The sequence below is a fragment of the Oncorhynchus gorbuscha genome, linkage group LG01 (genome assembly GCF_021184085.1).
Source record: "Oncorhynchus gorbuscha isolate QuinsamMale2020 ecotype Even-year linkage group LG01, OgorEven_v1.0, whole genome shotgun sequence".
Lineage (NCBI taxonomy): Eukaryota > Metazoa > Chordata > Actinopteri > Salmoniformes > Salmonidae > Oncorhynchus > Oncorhynchus gorbuscha.
The window spans coordinates 4438808-4462531 of record NC_060173.1 but is presented as its reverse complement, the minus strand read 5'-3'; the positions used below and the strand labels follow the sequence as shown (position 1 = coordinate 4462531).

General features: G+C 46.4%; 1 protein-coding gene across 6 annotated transcripts in view; it reads right to left on the bottom strand.

The window, feature by feature from the left end:
- Window positions 1–537: 537 nt before the first annotated feature.
- Window positions 538–23724, bottom strand: part of LOC124031772 (guanine nucleotide exchange factor for Rab-3A-like) — a 39163-nt gene continuing 15976 nt past the window's right edge. For 3 of the 6 annotated variants that reach the window (XM_046343427.1, XM_046343435.1, XM_046343461.1), the window contains exons 4-13: window positions 19981–20076; window positions 19715–19792; window positions 19172–19411; window positions 13009–13128; window positions 9633–9761; window positions 6343–6455; window positions 5404–5427; window positions 4016–4115; window positions 3612–3678; window positions 538–3394 (exon numbers count right to left, since the gene is read on the bottom strand). In XM_046343427.1, the coding sequence (XP_046199383.1) occupies window positions 3303–3394; window positions 3612–3678; window positions 4016–4115; window positions 5404–5427; window positions 6343–6455; window positions 9633–9761; window positions 13009–13128; window positions 19172–19411; window positions 19715–19792; window positions 19981–20076 (1059 nt within the window). In that variant the 3' untranslated portion in view covers window positions 538–3302. The remainder of the gene's footprint in view (window positions 3395–3611; window positions 3679–4015; window positions 4116–5403; window positions 5428–6342; window positions 6456–9632; window positions 9762–13008; window positions 13129–19171; window positions 19412–19714; window positions 19793–19980; window positions 20077–23724) is intronic. The other 3 variants (XM_046343443.1, XM_046343452.1, XM_046343470.1) reach the window with 3 other exon arrangements.

The window sequence follows — 23724 nt, the reverse complement described above, 5'->3', positions numbered from 1 at the left end:
GAATAAGACATGGGAGAGATGATGAATGTTGGCAGACAGAAAACATCTCAGAACTACTACTAGTTGAATAAGACATGGGAGAGATGATGAATGTTGGCAAAGAGATTTATTTATAGACTAATACACTTGAAACAAACCAAACCTGAAAACTGTATCCTGTGCACGTGACGAATAAACGTTGATGTGATGATCAACTCACCATTCATATCAGCTATCATAGTCCACATACAGTGGGGCAAAAAAAGTATTTAGTCAGCCACCAATTGTGCAAGTTCTCCCACTTATTTTCCATCATAATTTGCAAATAAATCATAATTTGCAAATAAATAAATTCATAAAAAATTTGATTTTCTGGATTTTTTTCTCTAATTTTGTCTGTCATAGTTGAAGTGTACCTGTGATGAAAATGACAGGCCTCTCATCTTTTTTAAGTGGGAGAACTTCTTAATATTTTGTCCACTCAGTGTATGTTTCAATCAATCTCAAGATGGTGTGTGTTTTATTGGCATAATAAGTCAAGGATTACAAACTCATAACGCGGATGTAAGAACAAAGCTTTAATTTAATCTTCCGATAATTCTTCATTTAAAAGTTTGATAAATATATGTTCATGCAGGATATGGCTAATATCAACACTATAGTGTTTTAGCACAAACACACCCCCTGTACACACTGTTGGCTATGTATCCACGCAAAGCGACACAATTCATGGTCACGTATTGGCTTTAAACATCATTTATCATACACGACCTGGAGTGCAATTTCAATACCATTTTACAGGAGTGCGATTTACAACTAAGGTTGAGCATAACACACTGCAATCATTTACAACTGTTTTCTCTCCCAAAACTAGTTATTTTAAAGCTGTGAATAAAAATTGGTGGTATCAGGGAGGAAGAAAAAAAAAACAGAAAAAAAAACGTATTGCTTAGTCGTCTACGATTGGTTTAGAACTCCGTTATGTTAAAACTGTATTCTTAATTTCTAGGATAGTCGTTGCTAAGCGGTCACAGTATCCAGAGTGAAGACGAGGATATTTCAGATCACTGCTTTTACTTCGTGTACCTGCAACACACACAACTTCTGAACTGGTTTGTACTAAAACAGACTCCGCTATTTATTTTTTTAAATCCACCCTGAGTGAATACTTCCCTTCCATAACCCATTCTCAGTCGAGGTGTCTTTCCTATATAAGCCATGCAAGGCATTTACAACGTAGTGCAATAATCTATCAGGGTTAAGGCAACGTAATGGGTGGTTTGGTTGTTAAGGTGAGAGGAGACGAGACGTACGTAGTCTGGTTGTTAAGAGGAGACGACAGCACGTACGTAGTCTGGTTGTTAAGAGGAGACGACAGCACGTACGTAGTCTGGTTGTTAAGGTGAGAGGAGACGACAGCACGTACATAGTCTGGTTGTTAAGGTGAGACGAGACAACACGTACGTAGTCTGGTTGTTAAGGTGAGAGGAGACGACAGCACGTACGTAGTCTGGTTGTTAAGGTGAGAGGAGACGACAGCACGTACGTAGTCTGGTTGTTAAGGTGAGAGGAGACGACAGCACGTACGTAGTCTGGTTGTTAAGGTGAGAGGAGACGAGACGTACGTAGTCTGGTTGTTAAGGTGAGAGGAGACGTACGTAGTCTGGTTGTTAAGGTGAGAGGAGACGACACGTACGTAGTCTGGTTGTTAAGGTGAGAGGAGACGTACGTAGTCTGGTTGTTAAGGTGAGAGGAGACGACAACACGTACGTAGTCTGGTTGTTAAGGTGAGAGGAGACGACAGCACGTACGTAGTCTGGTTGTTAAGGTGAGAGGAGACGTACGTAGTCTGGTCGTTAAGGTGAGAGGAGACGACAGCACGCACGTAGTCTGGTCGTTAAGGTGAGAGGAGACGACAGCACGCACGTAGTCTGGTCGTTAAGGTGAGAGGAGACGACAGCACGCACGTAGTCTGGTCGTTAAGGTGAGAGGAGACGACAGCACGTACGTAGTCTGGTCGTTAAGGTGAGAGGAGACGACAGCACGCACGTAGTCTGGTTGTTAAGGTGAGAGGAGACGACAGCACGCACGTAGTCTGGTTGTTAAGGTGAGAGGAGACGACAGCACGCACGTAGTCTGGTCGTTAATGTTAAGGTGAGAGGAGACGAGACGCACGTAGTCTGGTCGTTAAGGTGAGAGGAGACGACAGCACGCACGTAGTCTGGTTGTTAAGGTGAGAGGAGACGAGACGCACGTAGTCTGGTTGTTAAGGTGAGAGGAGACGAGACGCACGTAGTCTGGTTGTTAAGGTGAGAGGAGACGAGACGTACGTAGTCTGGTCGTTAAGGTGAGAGGAGATGAGACAACATGCAGGACTGGTACACAGGTACCACATGACAGCTGTTAGAATGAAAAGTGAGCAGCATAGTTCTCTATTGGTCAGAACTCCAACTTAAAAACATCTGTGTGATTAACCTGACCAGTTAGGATTAAACCCATATTAGTGTTTCCGTGGCAGCATGACACATGCGTATATAGTTTCAATCTGTGCCAACTAAGATCAGCTGTGTAACCACTTGTCAATTTTACGTAGTAATAACAAGAGTTTCTATGGTATATTGATACATTTTCACATATACGCTACTGTCCTTTTAAAAGATGCTATTCATTGTATGTCTTTGTGGTTGTGTTATAATATTGTGCTAGTTTATAAAGTACATAGCTCTAACTGCTAGCATCGTACGAACTCTACTGATCTCACAAGCTTACATTCTGTTTTGCTACAAATGTTTTTTTCCGCTACAGTGTAGCTCGTCAGATCGGGCTGATTTGTTACGAGGCTAATCTAATCGAATCTAATCTAATCTAATCGCTAAATGATGTCATATTTGCTGTAGCATTTCTGCTTCCCTCGTCAGACACACTTGAAAATGGCTCTCCTACTCAATAAGATCCGTGATCTGGTTTCTGTGTTCACCGTGGCCAGCTGAGGCCTTTTCACACTACTGAGCCAAACCAGCCCAGTGGATTATTGGGTTGGATTATCAGGACAGTGTAAAAAGGGGTACGGGTGATCTTGTGTCTCTGTACAGCTGATTGGTATCTCTTGTCTTTCTAAGCCCAGGGTCGTGTTCAGTAGGCATGAAAACGGAAGAAAGCGTCCCTAAACGGGTGGTAATATCTTGAACTTGTCCAATACGAAGCGCTTGCAAAAAAAAAAAAAAAACGTTCTATCAAGCACAACGTTTTTTTTGTTTGTTGCTACGGTGTGCCCTAATGAACATGACCCAGGGCTAACGGTGATGTCTCCTCTTGTCTGTCTTCTATCCCTGGTCTGTGTCTGTGAGGTAGAAGCCCAGCTTGGCCACAGTCATCTCCCGCCGTAGACGCGTCACTTCCCAGAACATCTGTTCCGCTGGGAGAGGGGGGGTCAGGGGTCAAAGACATTAGGGTTTCATTAGTTGAAAGGGTTTCAGAACACCAGACATATTTGCTGTCTACATTGACAGGAGAGGAATGTAAATGCCAGGAGACAACACTGTTAAAAATGGGTCCATTGTTGACCTCTGTGTTTATCTGTTAAAGAGGATTATATTATATTATTATTATATTAGGAAGGACGTCACACTTACCATCATGTCTGACCAGGCCCTGCTGTATGTAGCGGATATAGGTGAAGAAATTACACACCGCTGTTATCTGGAGGGGTTGGCAATGATAAACGGGTTTCACAATTTCAAAATAAAAGTTCTGCAATGATAAACGGGTTTCAATTTCAAAATAAAAGTCATGCAATGATAAACGGGTTTCAATTTCAAAATAAAAGTCCTGCAATGATAAACGGGTTTCAATTTCAAAATAAAAGTCCTGCAATGATAAACGGGTTTCAATTTCAAAATAAAAGTTCTGCACTGATAAAAGTCTTTATGAACACAAAGGTAGTCATATTCATCTGAATGAATGAATGTTATGCATCAATGTTTAGAATGCATAATGTGGTTTAAATGATTAGGACACAACAAACATGGTTAGGTACCCGTGCCCTGCTGGAGGGAGAGATGTGGTAGTAACTCTCTCTGTCTCCAAGTTTGATGCGGTGCTTACAGGACCGGGACACACCGCTCAACGCACACTTCCTGTCAGAGGCAGAGAAACATAACACGACTCGCTCATTCATCTATGGAACTCTATGGGCCAGTTTTCCAGACCTCAGTCATCTATAGAACTCTATGGGCCAGTTTTCCAGACCTCAGTCATCTATAGAACTCTATGGGCCAGTTTTCCAGACCTCATTCATCTATAGAACTCTATGGGCCAGTTTTCCAGACCTCATTCATCTATAGAACTCTATGGGACAGTTTCAGGACCTCAGTCATCTATAGAACTCTATGGGCCAGTTTTCCAGACCTCAGTCATCTATAGAACTCTATGGGCCAGTTTTCCAGACCTCATTCATCTATAGAACTCTATGGGACAGTTTCAGGACCTCATTCACCTATAGAACTCTATGGGCCAGTTTTCCAGACCTCATTCATCTATAGAACTCTATGGGACAGTTTCAGGACCTCATTCATCTATAGAACTCTATGGGACAGTTTCAGGACCTCATTCATCTATAGAACTCTATGGGACAGTTTCAGAACCTCATTCATCTATAGAACTCTATGGGACAGTTTCAGGACCTCATTCATCTATATAACTCTATGGGCCAGTTTCAGAACCTCATTCATCTATAGAACTCTATGGGCCAGTTTCAGAACCTCATTCATCTATAGAACTCTATGGGCCAGTTTTCCAGACCTCATTCATCTATAGAACTCTATGGGCCAGTTTTCCAGACCTCAGTCATCTATAGAACTCTATGGGCCAGTTTCAGAACCTCATTCATCTATAGAACTCTATGGGCCAGTTTCAGAACCTCATTCATCTATAGAACTCTATGGGCCAGTTTCCGGAAATCCATCTATCTATAGTTTCCGGACAGTTTTCACTAACCTAGTATTTGTTCCCCAAGAGCAGGCTCATTCTGAGTCTGTGAAATTGGCCCTACATGTAAACGATATGAAAATGTCATTGTTAGTTGTTTTAACATCAGAAACAATAAATGAACAAAGCGTGGTCTGGAACAGTGGAACAGTGGAACAGTGGAACAGTGGAACAGTGGAACAGTGGAACAGTGGAACAGTGGAACAGTGGAACAGTGGAACAGTGGAACAGTGGAACAGTGGAACAGTGGAACAGTGGAACAGTGGAACAGTGGAACAGTGGAACAGTGGAACAAGACATGCCTGGTTAGACAAAGTGTTATAGAGGACATTCTGACGAAGAAGAGCGACTCAGTATACACAGTCACATCCTTTTTTTTGTGGAAAAGGAAAGTAAATAAAATGATTGGCTCCTAAAAATTAAAAAAAATTAACTTACGTCTCTACTGCTGCTCTCAGGCCACTGGGAAAAAGGAATTCAATCAAATTGTGAATAGGAAGCATGAGGTGAAGCAACGTAGCCCATTGAGTCAACCCATTAGCACTCAGAAAACCCGAAACAGATTTGAAGAGAAAATCCCAAAAGCAATCTATTAGAAAGTCAGACAAATCCCCCCCCCCGAAAAAACATCAAGCTATAGACAGATTTAGACTTCTAAAGTCGAAATATAGTTAAATCATCCGGTATCCTATGGAAATGAAGACTTAAGGATTAAGCTGGAATGTTCTGAGTGAAGGAAAGATGATCACATGGTTGCAGTCACTGATAAGGACGGATGTGGATTAGTGAGGAATGGAGGCCGAGGTCACATTAAGGGAGAAGGAGCAGTTTATTACCCTATATAACAGTGGTATGTATAATATATATATATAAATATATACACACATACATACATTTTTTTTGGGGGGGGGGGGGGGGGGGTTTGTTGTAAAATAAAATTACATAAAAAGACCAACCAAGTTCCTATAATGTGATATTCATCACAGAAGACAGGTGTAGTCACCAGGAGGAGAGGAGCTGTCGGTTTTAATGTGATATTCATCACAGAAGACAGGTGTAGTCACCAGGAGGAGAGGAGCTGTCGGTTTTAATGTGATATTCATCACAGAAGACAGGTGTAGTCACCAAGAGAGGAAGTGTCTGTTTTAATGTGATATTCATCAAAGACAGGTGGTCACCAAGAGGAGAGGAGCTGTCTGTTTTAATTTGAGCATGAATAGGCAGTGAATGAGAATAAGAGGTGACAGAGAAAGAACGAGTGATGGGAGTAGTGCAGATGTGATTACTGTTGTCAAAATAGTATCAACAACAAAAAAATTACCCAGAATACATTTCCTGAGGAAAACAACCTTGTGAAAACGTTGACTGATCACTCACTTGGGCCCGCCACACTCTATGGCGTTGGCTTTGACCACGGGTAAAGCAGACACGGCCACCGGCTCGATGGTCAGCGAGTTGTTCTCCACTGCATTCTGCACCGACTGAGACAACTGGTGACAGAAGATTGTTCATAAAAACATGAATAAAAACAAAGACTAAACAAAGCCTGTTCATAAAAACAAAGACTAAACAAAGCCTGTTCATAAAAACCTGAATAAAAACAAACACATATAGAATATAGACATTGAATCTTGTGACTGACTTGTTTCATGTGAATTGTGTCACTAAGCATTTATTGTCTAATCTGAATGTTACAGATGAAGTTCCCTCATGAAAAATAACATTCCATTGTGGTACGAGTACCGGTAGTTGTGCCATTCCATTGTGGTACGAGTAGTTGTGCCATTCCATTCTGGTACGAGTACCGGTAGTTGTGCCATTCCATTGTGGTACGAGTAGTTGTGCCATTCTATTGTGGTACGAGTAGTTGTGCCATTCCATTGTGGTACGAGTAGTTGTGCCATTCCATTGTGGTACGAGTAGTTGTGCCATTCCATTGTGGTACGAGTAGTTGTGCCATTCCATTGTGGTACGAGTAGTTGTGCCATTCCATTGTGGTACGAGTAGTTGTGCCATTCCATTGTGGTACGAGTAGTTGTGCCATTCCATTGTGGTACGAGTAGTTGTGCCATTCCATTGTGGTACGAGTAGTTGTGCCATTCCATTGTTCGAGTAGTTGTGCCATTCCATTGTGGTACGAGTAGTTGTGCCATTCCATTGTGGTGTGCCATTCCAGTAGTTGTGCCATTCCATTGTGGTACGAGTAGTTGTGCCATTCCATTGTGGTACGAGTAGTTGTGCCATTCCATTGTGGTACGAGTAGTTGTGCCATTCCATTGTGGTACGAGTAGTTGTGCCATTCCATTGTGTTGTGCCATTCCATTGAGTAGTTGTGCCATTCCATTGTGGTACGAGTAGTTGTGCCATTCCATTGTGGTACGAGTAGTTGTGCCATTCCATTGTGGTACGAGTAGTTGTGCCATTCCATTGTGGTACGAGTAGTTGTGCCATTCCATTGTGGTACGAGTAGTTGTGCCATTCCATTGTGGTACGAGTAGTTGTGCCATTCCATTCTGGTACGAGTAGTTGTGCCATTCCATTGTGGTACGAGTAGTTGTGCCATTCCATTCTGGTACGAGTAGTTGTGCCATTTTATTCTGTCTGTACGTACAGTTGAAGTCGGAAGTTTACATACACCTCAGCCAAATACATTTCAACGCAGTTTTTCACAATTCCTGACATTTAATCCTAGTAAAGATTCCCTGTCTTAGGTCAGTTAGAATCACCCCTTTATTTTAAGAATGTCACGCCTTGGTCATTGTATTTTGTGTTTTTGTTATATGTTTGGGTAGGCCAGGGTGTGACATGGGTTTATATGTTGTGTTTCGTATTGGGGTTTGTATTATTTGGGATCGTGGCTGATTAGGGGTGTGGTATAGGCTTGGCTGCCTGAGGCGATTCTCAATTAGAGTCAGGTGCTTATCGTTGTCTCTGATTGGGAACCGTATTTAGGCAGCCTGACTTTCGCTTTGTATTTGGTGGGTGTCTGTTCCTGTCTCTGTGTTGTAGTCACCAGATAGGCTGTAATTAGTTTCACGTTCCGTTCTGTTGTTTTTGTATTTAGTATTTCAGTTATTTCATGTACCGCGATTAATTTAATTAAAGTCATGAGTAACCTACACGCTGCATTTCGGTCCGACTCTTCTTTAAACAGACGAACACCGTTACAAAGAATGTGAAATGTCAGAATAATACTAGAGAGAATGATTTATTTCAGCTTTTATTTCTTTCATCACATTCCCAGTTTACATACTCAATTAGTATTTGGTAGCATTGCCTTTAAATGGTTTAACTTGGTTCAAACGTTTCAGGTAGCCTTCCACAAGCTTCCCACAATAAGTTGGGTAGATTTTGGCCCATTCCACCTGACAGAGCTGGTGTCACTGAGTCAGGTTTGTAGGCCTCCTTGCTCACACACACTTTTTCAGTTCTGCCCACATATTTTCTATAGGATTGAGGTCTGGGCTTTGTGATGGAAACTCCAATACCTTGACTTTGTTGTCCTTAAGCCATTTTGTCACAACTTTGGAAGTATGCTTGGGGTCATTGTCCATTTGGAAGACCCATTTGCGACCAAGCTTTAACTTCCTGACTGATGTCTTGAGATGTTGCTTCAATATAACCACAATGTTCCTTCCTCATGATTGCATCTATTTTGTGAAGTGCACCAGTCCCTCCTGAAGCAATGCATCTCCACAACATGATGCTGCCACCCCCATGCTTCACGATTGGGATGGTGTTCTTCACCTTGCAAGCCTCCCCCGTTTTCCTCCAAACATAACAATGGTCATTATGGCCAAAGAGTTCTATTTTGTTTCATCAGACCAGAGGACATTTCTCCAGAAACTACAATCTTTTTCCCCATGTGCAGTTGTAAACCGTAGTCTGGCTTTTTTATAGCGGTTTTGGAGCAGTGGCTTCTTCCTTGCCGAGCGGCCTTTCAGGTTATGTTGATATGGGACTCCTTTTACTGTGGATATAGATACCGGTTTCCTCCAGCATCTTCACAAGGTCATTTGCTGTTGTTCTGGAATTGATTTGCACTTTTCACACCAAAGTACGTTCATCTCTAGAAGACAGAACGTGTCTCCTTCCTGAGTGGTATGACGGCTGTGTGGTCCCATGGTGTTTATACTTGCATACTATTGTTTGTACAGATGAACGTGGTACCTTCAGGTGTTTGGAAATTACTCCCAAGGATGAACCAGACTTGTGGAGGTCTATAATTCTTTTTCTGAGGTCTTGGCTGATTTTCTTTGATTTTCCCATGATGTCAAGCAAAGAGGCACTGAGTTTGAAGGTAGACCTTGAAATACATCCACAGGTACACCTCCAACTGACTTAAATGATGTCAATTAGCCTATCAGAAGCTTCTAAAGCCCAGACATCATTTTCTGGAATTTTCCAAGCTGTTTAAAGGCACAGTCAACTTAGTGTATGTAAACTTCTGACCCACTGGAGTTGTGATACAGTGAAATAATCTGTCTGTAAACAATTGTTGGGAAAAAAATGACTTAGGACATCTACTTTGTGCATGACACAACAGACTTGCCAAAACTATAGTTTGTTAACAAGAAATTTGTGGAGTGGTTGAAAAACGAGTTAACGACTCCAACCTAAGTGTATGTAAACTTCCGACTGCAGAGAAACACAGAAAAGGTACATACCTCAGATTTGGTGAAGGAGAGACAGGGGCCGATGTCCTCTCTGTAGATACGGCCCAGGAAGGCTGATGTTCTGTCCAGACTAGGTCTGTCTTTCCAGGACAGGAACTCTGCATACAGCACGTTGTCCATCTGAGGACAGGAAACACTGTATAATTGTAATGAGAAATGATTTTATTTAATTATTTTCCTGTATATATAGATTAATATGTAATAAACATGATTGTATTTGCAGGACAGATGGGGAAACAGGAGTTAACCAGGTATATTTAAGTAAGTAGTTGTCACTTGTAAGTCTATGATCATCTGTTTCAACTTTAGTGATGTTCCTACCTTTGACCTGTTACCTTTGACCTGTTAAACTACCAGTATCAAATGTCTGCCAGTATTGAACGTTATGGTTCAAGTTTGATGCCAGATTGATAATGTATCTGTGATTCTAGAGCAGCTGTTGTCTTCCTATAAGCCTCTCTCACTGGTGTGATTCTAGAGCAGCTGTTGTCTTCCTACAAGCCTCTCTCACTGGTGTGATTCTAGAGCAGCTGTTGTCTTTACAAGCCTCTCACTGGTGTGATTCTAGAGCAGCTGTTGTCTTCCTATAAGCCTCTCTCACTGGTGTGATTCTAGAGCAGATGTTGTCTTCCTACAAGCCTCTCACTGGTGTGATTCTAGAGCAGCTGTTGTCTTCCTACAAGCCTCTCTCACTGGTGTGATTCTAGAGCAGCTGTTGTCTTCCTACAAGCCTCTCTCACTGGTGTGATTCTAGAGCAGCTGTTGTCTTCCTACAAGCCTCTCTCACTGGTGTGATTCTAGAGCAGCTGTTGTCTTCCTACAAGCCTCTCACTGGTGTGATTCTAGACCAGATGTCTTCCTACAAGCCCCTCACTGGTGTGATTCTAGAGCAGCTGTTGTCTTCCTACAAGCCTCTCACTGGTGTGATTCTAGAGCAGATGTCTTCCTACAAGCCTCTCACTGGTGTGATTCTAGAGCAGCTGTTGTCTTCCTTACAAGCCTCTCTCACTGGTGTGATTCTAGATTCCATTGAACATCCTTGAGATGTATCTACAACTTGATTGGTGTAAATTCAATTGATTGGACATGATTTGGAAAAGCACACCTGTCTATATTAAAAGGTCCCATAGTTGAAATTGCATGTCAGAGAAAGAAAACCAAGCTAGAGGTAGAAGGAACTGTCCATAGAGCTCCGAGACAGGATTGTGTCGAGGCACAGATCTGGGGAAGGGTACCAAAAACAATGTCTTCACCATTGAAAGTCCGCAAGAACACAGTGGCCTCCATCATTCTGCAGCATTGAAGGTCCCCAAGAACACAGTGGCCTCCATCATTCTGCAGCATTGAAGGTCCCCAAGAACACAGTGGCCTCCATCATTCTTAAATGGAAGAAGATCGGAACCACCAACTCTCTCCCTGGCTGCCCGGCCAAACAGCAATCGGGGAAGAAGGGCCTTGGTCAGGAAGGTGACCAAGAACCGATGGTCACTTTGACAGAGCTCCAGAGTTCCTCTGTGGAGATGGGAGAACCTTCCAGAAGGACAACTATCTCTGCAGCACTCCACCTCAGTCAAAAAGGCACATGACCGCCCATTTGGAGGTTGCCAAAAGGCACCTAAAGACTCTCAGACCACGAGGTGAATATGAGCTGAATATTTATGTAAATGTGAACTGTTTTTTATTTGTAATTCATTTGCAAAAATGTATTTAAAACCTGTTTTCGTTTGTCATTATTGGGTATTGTGTGTAGATTGATGAGAGGGGGGGGGGCGGAGGAATGATTTAATCCATTTTAGAATATGGCTGTAACGTAACAAAATGTGGAAAAAGTCAAGGAGTCTGAATACTTTCCCGAATGCACTGTCGTGTCACAGTCCACGTAAAAATGATCCAGGCAACTCAGTAGTCGAATGGTAGACATTCACTCACATTTTCATTGTATTGTGTATTATTCAGCTGTGCTTCGTCAGCACATGAACAAATTAATTTCCCCCCTGGTGGGATTATAGTGTTGATCTAAACCTACTCAGTCAGACCGAATAAAACGGACATATCAACCACTAGACACTGATCACACAGTAAAGTAGGGAAGGAATAACAATGGCTGCATATCCACAGCTTCCCAGCCTGTCCATGGCTAAGCTTCCCAGCCTGTCAATGGCTAAGCTTCCCAGCCTGTCCATGGCTAAGCTTCCCAGCCTGGCAATGGCTAAGCTTCCCAGCCTGTCAATGGCTAAGCTTCCCAGCCTGTCAATGGCTAAGCTTCCCCGCCTGTCAATGGCTAAGCTTCCCAGCCTGTCAATGGCTAAGCTTCCCAGCCTGTCAATGGCTAAGCTTCCCAGCCTGTCAATGGCTAAGCTTCCCAATGGCTAAGCTTCCCAGCCTGTCACTGACTAAGCTTCCCAACCTGTCAATGGCTAAGCTTCCCAACCTGTCAATGGCTAAGCTTCCCAACCTGTCAATGGCTAAGCTTCCCAACCTGTCAATGGCGAAGCTTCCCAACCTGTCAATGCAATGGCTAAGCTTCCCAGCCTGTCAATGGCTAAGCTTCCCAATGGCTAAGCTTCCCAGCCTGTCAATGGCTAAGCTTCCCAATGGCTAAGCTTCCCAGCCTGTCAATGGCTAAGCTTCCCAGCCTGTCAATGGCTAAGCTTCCCAGCCTGTCAATGGCTAAGCTTCCCAACCTGTCAATGGCTAAGCTTCCCAACCTGTCAATGACTAAGCTTCCCAGCCTGTCACTGACTAAGCTTCCCAGCCTGTCAATGGCCCTGTGTAGGCCCTGTAATGAAGCCCTTTTTATATAATTTGTTTTCCAGTAACCCATCCCTTGGTCTCTTCCAGTTCACCTCACCTTCGGTATGAAAGCCTGTAGAAAAAGAGGCCAACAGAAGGTAGAGCGCATGAAAGCCGTTGGCACGTTGAAACAGAGGAGATTTGAAACCGGAAGGCAATAAACTTCCAGTGGTACCAACACATGGGGGTAGAGTCATTTCAACCAAATTATAGAAACAAATATGTCATTTTTTTTGTCTGAGGTATCAATTTCCAAAAATATAGTACACAAACAATGCTATCACCGTAAATGAGCTTTTACTCTGGATAATTTGAGTTTCTGAAGAGGGATGGAAGGGTTGGTAGCTTTGTTTTTAATCAACGTCTACTCACGGCCAATCAGTCAGCAGAAGATGGTAATCTGCGCTTCACTCAAAACCTACTTTACCAATATGAAGTCTGGCTCTGGAGAACAACGTGAGGGAGGCCACGGCTACCCCGTCCTAGAACCTCAGAGAGCAAGGAGAAACACAGTGGCAAGGAAAAAGACCCTAGAAGGAAGAAATCTTAAGAGGAAGCAGAGGGGTGTGGTTACCTGTCGGCTGAGAGAGCGTGGCCCCTCCCCCTTCTCTGCCCAGTAGGGTTCATAGGTCACAGAGATTGAGTGGCCCGGAACCAGACACAAAATCAGAGAGAGTAGTGCAGGAACCGTAGGCTGAGAGAGAGGAGGGTGGAGGGAAGGAGAGCGAGAGAGAGAGGAGGGTGGAGGGAAGGAGAGCGAGAGAGAGAGAGAGGATGGAGGGAAGGAGAGCGAGAGAGAGAGAGAGAGGATGGAGGGAAGGAGAGAGAGAGAGAAGGATGGAGGGAAGGAGAGAGAGAGAGAAGGATGGAGGGAAGGAGAGAGAGAGAGAAGGATGGAGGGAAGGAGAGAGAGAGAGGAGGATGGAGGGAAGGAGAGACAGAGAGGAGGATGGAGGGAAGGAGAGACAGAGAGGAGGATGGAGGGAAGGAGAGACAGAGAGGAGGATGGAGGGAAGGAGAGACAGAGAGGAGGATGGAGGGAAGGAGAGACAGAGAGGAGGATGGAGGGAAGGAGAGACAGAGAGGAGGATGGAGGGAGGGAGAGACAGAGAGGAGGATGGAGGGAGGGAGAGACAGAGAGGAGGATGGAGGGAGGGAGAGAGAGAGAGAGGAGGATGGAGGGAGGGAGAGAGAGAGAGAGGAGGATGGAGGGAGGGGGAGAGAGAGAGAGAGGAGGATGGAGGGAAGGAGAGAGAGAGAGAGAGGAGGATGGAGGGAAGGAGAGAGATAGGAGGATGGGAGGATGGAGGGAAGGAGAGAGAGAGAGAGAGAGGAGGATGGAGGGGGAAGAGAGAGAGAGAGAGAGGAGGATGGAGGGAAGGAGAGAGAGAGAGAGAGGAGGATGGAGGGAAGGAGAGAGAGAGAGAGAGAGAGAGAGAGAGAGAGAGAGAGAGAGAGAGAGAGAGAGAGAGAGGAGAGAGAGAGAGAGAGAGGAGGATGGAGGGAAGGAGAGAGAGAGAGGAGGATGGAGGGAAGGAGAGAGAGAGAGGAGGATGGAGGGAAGGAAGGAGAGAGAGGAGGATGGAGGGAAGGAAGGAGAGAGAGGAGGATGGAGGGAAGGAGAGACAGAGAGGAGGATGGAGGGAAGGAGAGACAGAGAGGAGGATGGAGGGAAGGAGAGACAGAGAGGAGGATGGAGGGAAGGAGAGACAGAGAGGAGGATGGAGGGAAGGAGAGACAGAGAGGAGGATGGAGGGAAGGAGAGACAGAGAGGAGGATGGAGGGAAGGAGAGACAGAGAGGAGGATGGAGGGAAGGAGAGACAGAGAGGAGGATGGAGGGAAGGAGAGACAGAGAGGAGGATGGAGGGAAGGAGAGACAGAGAGGAGGATGGAGGGAAGGAGAGAGAGAGAGGAGGATGGAGGGAAGGAGAGAGAGAGAGGAGGATGGAGGGAAGGAAGGAGAGAGAGGAGGATGGAGGGAAGGAGACAGAGAGGAGGAGGAGGGTGGAGGGAGGAGGATGGAGGGAGAGAGAGGAGGAGGTGGAGGGAGGAGAGAGAGAGATGGAGGAAGGAGTGGAGAGGAATGGAGGGAGAGAGAGAGAGAGGAGGGGGTGGAGGGAAGGAGAGAGAGAGAGGAGGGTGGAGGGAAGAGAGAGAGAGAGGAGGGTGGAGGGAAGGAGAGAGAGAGGAGGGTGGAGGGAAGGAGAGAGAGAGAGGAGGGTGGAGGGAAGGAGAGAGAGAGAGGAGGGTGGAGGGAAGGAGAGAGAGAGAGGAGGGTGGAGGGAAGGAGAGAGAGAGAGGAGGGTGGAGGGAAGGAGAGAGAGAGAGGAGGGTGGAGGGAAGGAGAGAGAGAGAGGAGGGTGGAGGGAAGGAGAGAGAGAGAGGAGGGTGGAGGGAAGGAGAGAGAGAGAGGAGGGTGGAGGAAAGGATGGAGGGAAGGAGAGAGAGAGAGAGAGAGAGAGGAGGGTGGAGAGAAGAGAGAGAGAGAGGAGGATGGAGGGAAGGAGAGAGAGAGAGGAGGATGGAGGGAGGAGAGAGGAGATGGAGGGAGAGAGAGAGAGGAGGATGTAGGGAAGAGAGAGAGAGAGGATGAGGGAAGGAGGAGAGAGAGGAGAGGAGAGGAGGAGGATGGAGGGAAGGAGAGAGAGAGGAGGATGGAGGGAAGGGGAGAGAGAGAGGAGGATGGAGGGAAGGAGAGAGGGAGAATGAGAAGAGTGATGGAAGGATGCAGGAAGGGAGGAGAGAAATGGAGAGAGAGTGATGGAAGGATGCAGGAAGTGAGGAGAGAAATACATTCACAAGTGTTATAGTGGGAAGCAGTAGAATAGTTTGTGCAGAAACAAGCATTGAATTGTTGTGCATTTCTGTAGATCGCTGTTAGTGGTCACAGTAGGTCGATTGATTGAAAAGTTCAACCAGAAGCAGACCCAAGATTAGATTGAAAAGTGAGTGCGCCATAATCTAAAGTACATAAGTACGCACATCACAACAGTATGGCCGTGTCTGAAATCTGTCGTGTCCACTAATTAATCAAAACGACATACTGTACACTACCAATACAACATACACTGAATGACCAAAAGTATGTGGACACCTGCTCATCCAACTTCTCGATCCAAAATCATGGCCGTTAATATGGAGTTGGTCCCCCCTTCGCTGCTATAACAGCCTCCACTCTTCTGGGAAGGCTTTCCACTAGATGATGGAACATTGCTGCTATAACAGCCTCCACTCTTCTGGGAAGGCTTTCCACTAGATGTTGGTACATTGCTGCTATAACAGCCTCCACTCTTCTGGGAAGGCTTTCCACTAGATGATGGAACATTGCTGCTATAACAGCCTCCACTCTTCTGGGAAGGCTTTCCACTAGATGTTGGAACATTGCTGCTATAACAGCCTCCACTCTTCTGGGAAGGCTTTCCACTAGATGTTGGAACATTGCTGCTATAACAGCCTCCACTCTTCTGGGAAGGCTTTCCACTAGATGTTGGTACATTGCTGCTATAACAGCCTCCACTCTTCTGGGAAGGCTTTCCACTAGATGATGGAACATTGCTGCTATAACAGCCTCCACTCTTCTGGGAAGGCTTTCCACTAGATGTTGGAACATTGCTGCTATAACAGCCTCCACTCTTCTGGGAAGGCTTTCCACTAGATGTTGGAACATTGCTGCTATAACAGCCTCCACTCTTCTGGGAAGGCTTTCCACTAGATGTTGGTACATTGCTGCTATAACAGCCTCCACTCTTCTGGGAAGGCTTTCCACTAGATGTTGGAACATTGCTGCTATAACAGCCTCCACTCTTCTGGGAAGGCTTTCCACTAGATGATGGAACATTGCTCCTATAACAGCCTCCACTCTTCTGGGAAGGCTTTCCACTAGATGTTGGAACATTGCTGCTATAACAGCCTCCACTCTTCTGGGAAGGCTTTCCACTAGATGTTGGAACATTGCTGCAGGGGTACTTGCTTCCATTCACCAACAAGAGCATTAGTGAGGTCGGGCACTGATGTTGGGTGATGAGGCCTGGCTCGCAGTCGGCGTTCCAATTCATCCCAAAGGTGTTCGATGGGGTTGAGGTCAGGGCTCTGTGCAGGCCAGTCAAGTTCTTCCACACCCATCTCTACAAACCATTTCTACAAGGACCTTGCTTTGTGCACAGGGGGAAATTGTCATGCTGAAACAGGAAAGGGCCTTCCTCAAACTTACCACAAAGTTGTAAGCTCAGAATCATCTAGAATGTCATTGTTTGTTGTAGCGTTAAGATTTCCCTTCACTGGAACTAAGGGGCCCAAACCATGAAAAACAGCCCCAGACCATTAATCCTACTCCACCAAACTTTACAATTGACACTATGCACTGGGGCAGGTGGCGTTCTCCTGGCATCCGGCTAACCCATATTTGTCCGTCGGACTGCTATGGTGGTGAAGCGTGATTCATCACTCCAGAGAACACGTTTCAACTGCTTTTGATTCCAACGGCAGCGAGTTTTTGTTGCTGAGTTTACATTTAAATGTGTAACCGTGTCCACATTGTGTCCGGATTCCCCTTTTTCCTGCGCTATATTCAAATGACAGAATGCATTCTACAAACTGTGGAATAGGCTAAATATGATAATACCACAACTGATGGCAATAGCTAATTACTGTAGCTAACCAGCCAGCTAACTACTGTAGCTAATCTCTGTAGCTAACTACTGTAGCTAATTACTGTAGCTAACCAGCCAGCTAACTACTGTAGCTAATTACTGTAGCTAACCAGCCAGCTAACCTCTGTAGCTAACCTCTGTAGCTAACCAGCCAGCTAACTACTGTAGCTAACCTCTGTAGCTAACCAGCCAGCTAACTACTGTAGCTAACCTCTGTAGCTAACCAGCCAGCTAACTACTGTAGCTAATTGCTGTAGCTAACCAGCCAGCTAACTACTGTAGCTAATTGCTGTAGCTAACCAGCCAGCTAACTACTGTAGCTAACCAGCCAGCTAACCTCTGTAGCTAACCAGCCAGCTAACCTCTGTAGCTAATTACTGTAGCTAACCTCTGTAGCTAACCAGCCAGCTAACTACTGTAGCTAATTGCTGTAGCTAACCAGCCAGCTAACTACTGTAGCTAACCAGCCAGCTAACCTCTGTAGCTAATTACTGTAGCTAACCAGCCAGCTAACCTCTGTAGCTAACCAGCCAGCTAACCTCTGTAGCTAACCAGCCAGCTAACCTCTGTAGCTAACCAGCCAGCTAACCTCTGTAGCTAACCAGCCAGCTAACCTCTGTAGCTAACCAGCCAGCTAACCTCTGTAGCTAATTACTGTAGCTAACCAGCCAGCTAACCTCTGTAGCTAATTACTGTAGCTAACCAGCCAGCTAACCTTTGTAGCTAACTACTGTAGCTAACTACTGTAGCTAACCACTGTAGCTAACTACTGTAGCTAACAACTGTAGCTAACAACTGTAGCTAACAACTGTAGCTAACAACTGTAGCTAATTTGTAGCTAACTACTGTAGCTAACTACTGTAGCTAACCTTGTAGCTAACTACTGTAGCTAACTACTGTAGCTAACTACTGTAGCTAACCAGCCAGCTAAGTTTGTAGCTAACTACTGTAGCTAACCTCTGTAGCTAACTAGCCAGCTAACCTCTGTAGCTAACTAGCCAGCTAACCTCTGTAGCTAACTAGCCAGCTAACCTCTGTAGCTAACTAGCCAGCTAACCTCTGTAGCTAACTAGCCAGCTAACCTCTGTAGCTAACTACTGTAGCTAACCTTTGTAGCTAACTACTGTAGCTAACCTTTGTAGCTAACTACTGTAGCTAACCTTTGTAGCTAACTACTGTAGCTAACTACTGTAGCTAACCACTGTAGCTAACTACTGTAGCCAACTACTGTAGCCAACTACTGTAGCTAACAACTGTAGCTAACAACTGTAGCTAACAACTGTAGCTAACTACTGTAGCTAACTACTGTAGCTAACCTTTGTAGCTAACTACTGTAGCTAACTAGCCAGCTAAGTTTGTAGCTAACTACTTAGCTAACCTCTGTAGCTAACTAGCCAGCTAACCTCTGTAGCTAACTAGCCAGCTAACCTCTGTAGCTAACTAGCCAGCTAACCTCTGTAGCTAACTAGCCAGCTAACCTCTGTAGCTAACTAGCCAGCTAACCTCTGTAGCTAACTAGCCAGCTAACCTCTGTAGCTAACTAGCCAGCTAACCTCTGTAGCTAACTAGCCAGCTAACCTCTGTAGCTAACTAGCCAGCTAACCTCTGTAGCTAACTACCTCTGTAGCTAACTACAGCTAGCTAACTAGCCAGCAAGCAAAGCTAAAGGGATTGCAAACAGGTTACCATAACTAACCAAATCCACATTTATTTTCTAAATATTAGCTAGCTGGTTAGCATTTGAGGCCAGCAAACATGTTCCTTACACGCTTGCAACACATTTCCTCTTAACGTTACAATGAAAAAAGGTGCCTCCCGCTTCCAAAGTGCTAATGACGTGGCCCACTGTACCTGCTTTCGGTAGCCTGAATGGCGTCCAGACTTAGGATTCATCCGCATTAATGCCACCAGATCTGTACACAATCAGACCACAATGCAACATTTGTGCTTCTAAACCAGTCTTTATAATGTGATCTTCGTGTTCTGATAGCTGAAGTCACATGTGTTTTAGCATTACCCAAAAATCTAACTATTTCGAACGCAATTCTGGGTATTTGGGACACGGCCGTAGTCTGAAAGCAGCTGACCTCTTTGTCCTCTCTGACTGGCTGCAAGGAGTGCGAGTCTAAGTTCCCACCAGGGGCCAATGGCAAGGCCCAGCTGGCGCTCTTGTTGCGCGTGTGTCCTCCTCCATGGCGGGGGCCGGCCCCCTTGGACCTGGTGCCCGGGGAGAGGAGCTGAGGGTGGGCCTGGCGATTAGGGGAAGACGGGGTGGAGGTTAGGACCATGGTCTTCAGGGCTGACACCTCCGCCTGAAGGACATCAATCTGGGAAGAGACAAGAACACGGGGTGTGGTTATAGATTGTACCCAAACCGACACACATAACAGCAGGGGAACACCACAGGGTCAGACGTAGCGCAGCGTCCCTGGAGCAGGGTAAAAGTGCCTTGTTCAAGGGCACAAAAGCAGTAAATATTGATACCAGCAACCCTTTGGCTGCCGGGCTCATCAACCCCAGATTCTTATAGGTTTTCCTGCATTAATCAGGTACAGGTAGGACTGTGTGGCTCTATTGGTTAGAGCTCGGCATGGTTGTGGGTTCAATTCCCGGAGGGATCACAGACTAACCTTGCCCTGAGCCTCCTTCAGCTGCTTCTCTGCTGCGGCTTGTTTCACGTTGGCTTCCCGCACCATCTTGTGAGCTTCCTGGAGGACAGGAAGACAACCGTGTGTTACAACAACCATGCAGGGGCCACACTTTCTCAATGTCAAGATGTACTGATACCATCACAAGAGCACACCCAGGACTCATTCCTGCCTCCGTCAGACTAGCCTCGATCCCAGGCTCCAGGGAGTACTAACCTAGACTAGATCTAATCTAGACCAAGACTAACCTCAAATAGACTGGCAGTGAGCTCTTCCAGCTCCTGCTCCAGCTGATCTCTGATCAGTGACAGACGCTCACACTCCTTATCCTTCAGCTTCAGCTCCTGGGAGAGGTGGAGGAGAGGGGCGAGGTGGAGGAGAGGGGCGAGGTGGAGGAGAGGAGAGGCGAGGTGGAGGAGAGGAGAGGCGAGGTGGAGGAGAGGGGCGAGGTGGAGGAGAGGGGCGAGGTGGAGGAGAGGGGCGAGGTGGAGGAGAGGGGCGAGGTGGAGGAGAGGGGCGAGGTGGAGGAGAGGAGAAGAGAAGTGGAGGACAGGAGAGGAGAAGTGGAGAGAGATGGAGGGGAACTAGGTCAGTATGCAGTAGCATAGCATAGGGCTAAACCTATTGGGATGACTGCATGGTCACACCCTTTTCCAGGTCACACATTGTTATGGAGTGAAGCAACTGTCATACAGTAGAGATGGTCGTGTGTGTGTGAGATCAGGGTGTGTGTGTGTGAGATCAGGGTGTGTGTGTGTGTGTGTGAGATCAGGGTGTGTGTGTGTGTGTGTGTGTGTGTGTGTGTGTGTGTGTGTGTGTGTGTGTGTGTGTGTGTGTGTGTGTGTGTGTGTGTGTGTGTGTGTGTGTGAGATCAGGGTGTGTGTGTGTGTGTGTGTGTGTGTGTGTGTGTGTGTGTGTGTGTGTGTGTGTGTGTGTGTGTGTGTGTGTGTGTGTGTGTGTGTGTGTGTGTGTGTGTGTGTGTGTGAGATCAGGGTGTGTGTGAGATCAGGGTGTGTGTGTGTGTGTGTGTGAGATCAGGGTGTGTGTGTGTGTGTGTGTGTGTGTGTGAGATTAGGGTGTGTATGTGTGTGAGATCAGGGTGTGTGTGTGTGAGAGATCAGGGTGTGTGTGTGTGTGTGAGATCAGGGTGTGTGTGTGTGTGTGTGTGTGAGAGATCAGGGTGTGTGTGTGTGTGTGAGAGATCAGGGTGTGTGTGTGTGTGTGAGAGATCAGGGTGTGTGTGTGTGTGAGAGATCAGGTTGTGTGTGTGTGTGAGATCAGGGTGTGTGTGTGTGTGAGATCAGGGTGTGTGTGTGTGTGTGTGTGTGTGTGTGTGTGTGTGTGTGAGATTAGGGTGTGTGTGTGTGTGAGATCAGGGTGTGTGTGTGTGAGAGTGTGTGTGTGTGAGAGATCAGGTTGTGTGTGTGTGTGTGAGATCAGGGTGTGTGTGTGTGTGTGAGATCAGGGTGTGTGTGTGTGAGATCAGGGCGTGTGTGTGTGAGATCAGGTGTGTGTGTGTGTGTGTGTGTGTGTGTGTGTGTGTGTGTGTGTGTGTGTGTGTGAGATCAGGGCGTGTGTGTGTGTGAGATCAGGGTGTGTCTGTGTGTGTGAGATCAGGGTGTGTGTGTGTGTGTGAGATCAGGTGTGTGTGTGTGTGTGTGAGATCAGGTGTGTGTGTGTGTGAGATCAGGGTGTGTGTGTGTGTGAGATCAGGTGTGTGTGTGTGTGTGAGATCAGGTGTGTGTGTAGTGTGAGATCAGGGTGTGTGTGTGTGTGTGTGTGTGTGAGATCAGTGTGTGTGTGTGTGTGTGTGTGAGATCAGGGTGTGTGTGTGTGTGTGTGTGTGTGTGTGTGTGTGTGTGTGTGTGTGTGTGTGTGCTGTGTGTGTGTGTGTGTGTGAGATCAGGGCGTGTGTGTGTGTGAGATCAGGGCTGTGTAGTGTGAGATCAGGCGTGTGTGTGTGTGTGATCAGGTGTGTGTGCTACCTATGTGTGTGTGTGTGTGTGTGTGTGTGTGTGTGTGTGTGTGTGTGTGTGTGTGTGTGTGTGTGTGTGTGTGTGTGTGTGTGTGTGTGTGTGTGTGAGATCAGGGTGTGTGTGTGTGTGTGTGAGATCAGGGTGTGTGTGTAGTGTGAGATCAGGTGTGTGTGTGTGTGTGTGTGTGTGTGTGTGTGTGTGTGTGTGTGTGTGTGTGTGTAGTGTGAGATTAGGGTGTGTGTGTGTGTGAGATCAGTGTGAGAGATCAGGGTGTGTGTGTAGTGTGAGATCAGGGTGTGTGTGTGTGTGTGTGTGTGAGAGATCAGGGTGTGTGTGTGAGTGTGAGAGATCAGGGTGTGTGTGAGAGATCAGGGTGTGTGTGTGTGTGTGAGAGATCAGGGTGTGTGTGTGTGTGTGTGAGAGATCAGGGTGTGTGTGTGTGTGTGAGAGATCAGGGTGTGTGTGAGAGATCAGGGTGTGTGTGTGTGTGTGAGATCAGGGTGTGTGTGTGTGTGTGTGTGTGAGAGATCAGGGTGTGTGTGTGTGTGTGTGAGAGATCAGGGTGTGTGTGTGTGTGTGAGAGATCAGGGTGTGTGTGTGTGTGTGAGAGATCAGGGTGTGTGTGTGTGTGAGAGATCAGGTTGTGTGTGTGTGTGAGAGATCAGGTTGTGTGTGTGTGTGAGATCAGGGTGTGTGTGTGTGTGTGAGATCAGGGTGTGTGTGTGTGTGTGTGTGTGAGATCAGGGTGTGTGTGTGTGAGAGATCAGGGTGTGTGTGTGTGAGAGATCAGGTTGTGTGTGTGTGTGTGAGATCAGGTTGTGTGTGTGTGTGTGAGATCAGGGTGTGTGTGTGTGTGTGTGAGATCAGGGTGTGTGTGTGTGTGTGTGAGATCAGGGTGTGTGTGTGTGTGAGATCAGGGTGTGTGTGTGTGTGTGTGAGAGATCAGGGGTGTGTGTGTGTGTGAGAGATCAGGGGTGTGTGTGTGTGTGAGAGATCAGGGTGTGTGTGTGTGTGAGAGATCAGGTTGTGTGTGTGTGTGAGAGATCAGGTTGTGTGTGTGTGTGAGATCAGGTTGTGTGTGTGTGTGAGAGATCAGGTTGTGTGTGTGTGTGAGATCAGGGTGTGTGTGTGTGTGTGAGATCAGGGTGTGTGTGTGTGTGTGTGTGTGTGTGAGATCAGGGTGTGTGTGTGTGAGAGATCAGGGTGTGTGTGTGTGAGAGATCAGGTTGTGTGTGTGTGTGTGAGATCAGGTTGTGTGTGTGTGTGTGAGATCAGGGTGTGTGTGTGTGTGAGATCAGGGTGTGTGTGTGTGTGTGTGAGATCAGGGTGTGTGTGTGTGTGAGATCAGGGTGTGTGTGTGTGTGTGTGTGTGTGTGTGTGTGTGTGTGTGTGTGTGTGTGAGATCAGGGTGTGTGTGTGTGTGAGATCAGGGTGTGTGTGTGTGAGATCAGGGTGTGTGTGTGTGAGATCAGGGTGTGTGTGTGTGTGTGAGATCAGGGTGTGTGTGTGTGTGTGAGATCAGGGTGTGTGTGTGTGTGTGAGATCAGGGTGTGTGTGTGTGTGAGATCAGGGCGTGTGTGTGTGTGAGATCAGGGCGTGTGTGTGTGAGATCAGGGTGTGTGTGTGTGTGAGATCAGGGTGTGTGTGTGTGTGAGATCAGGGTGTGTGTGTGTGTGAGATCAGGGTGTGTGTGTGTGAGATCAGGGTGTGTGTGTGTGTGTGAGATCAGGGTGTGTGTGTGTGTGTGTGTGTGTGTGTGAGATCAGGGTGTGTGTGTGTGTGTGTGTGTGTGTGTGTGTGAGATTAGGGTGTGTGTGTGTGTGAGATCAGGGTGTGTGTGTGTGAGAGATCAGGGTGTGTGTGTGTGTGTGAGATCAGGGTGTGTGTGTGTGTGTGTGTGTGAGAGATCAGGGTGTGTGTGTGTGTGTGTGTGAGAGATCAGGGTGTGTGTGTGTGTGTGAGAGATCAGGGTGTGTGTGTGTGTGTGAGAGATCAGGGTGTGTGTGTGTGTGAGAG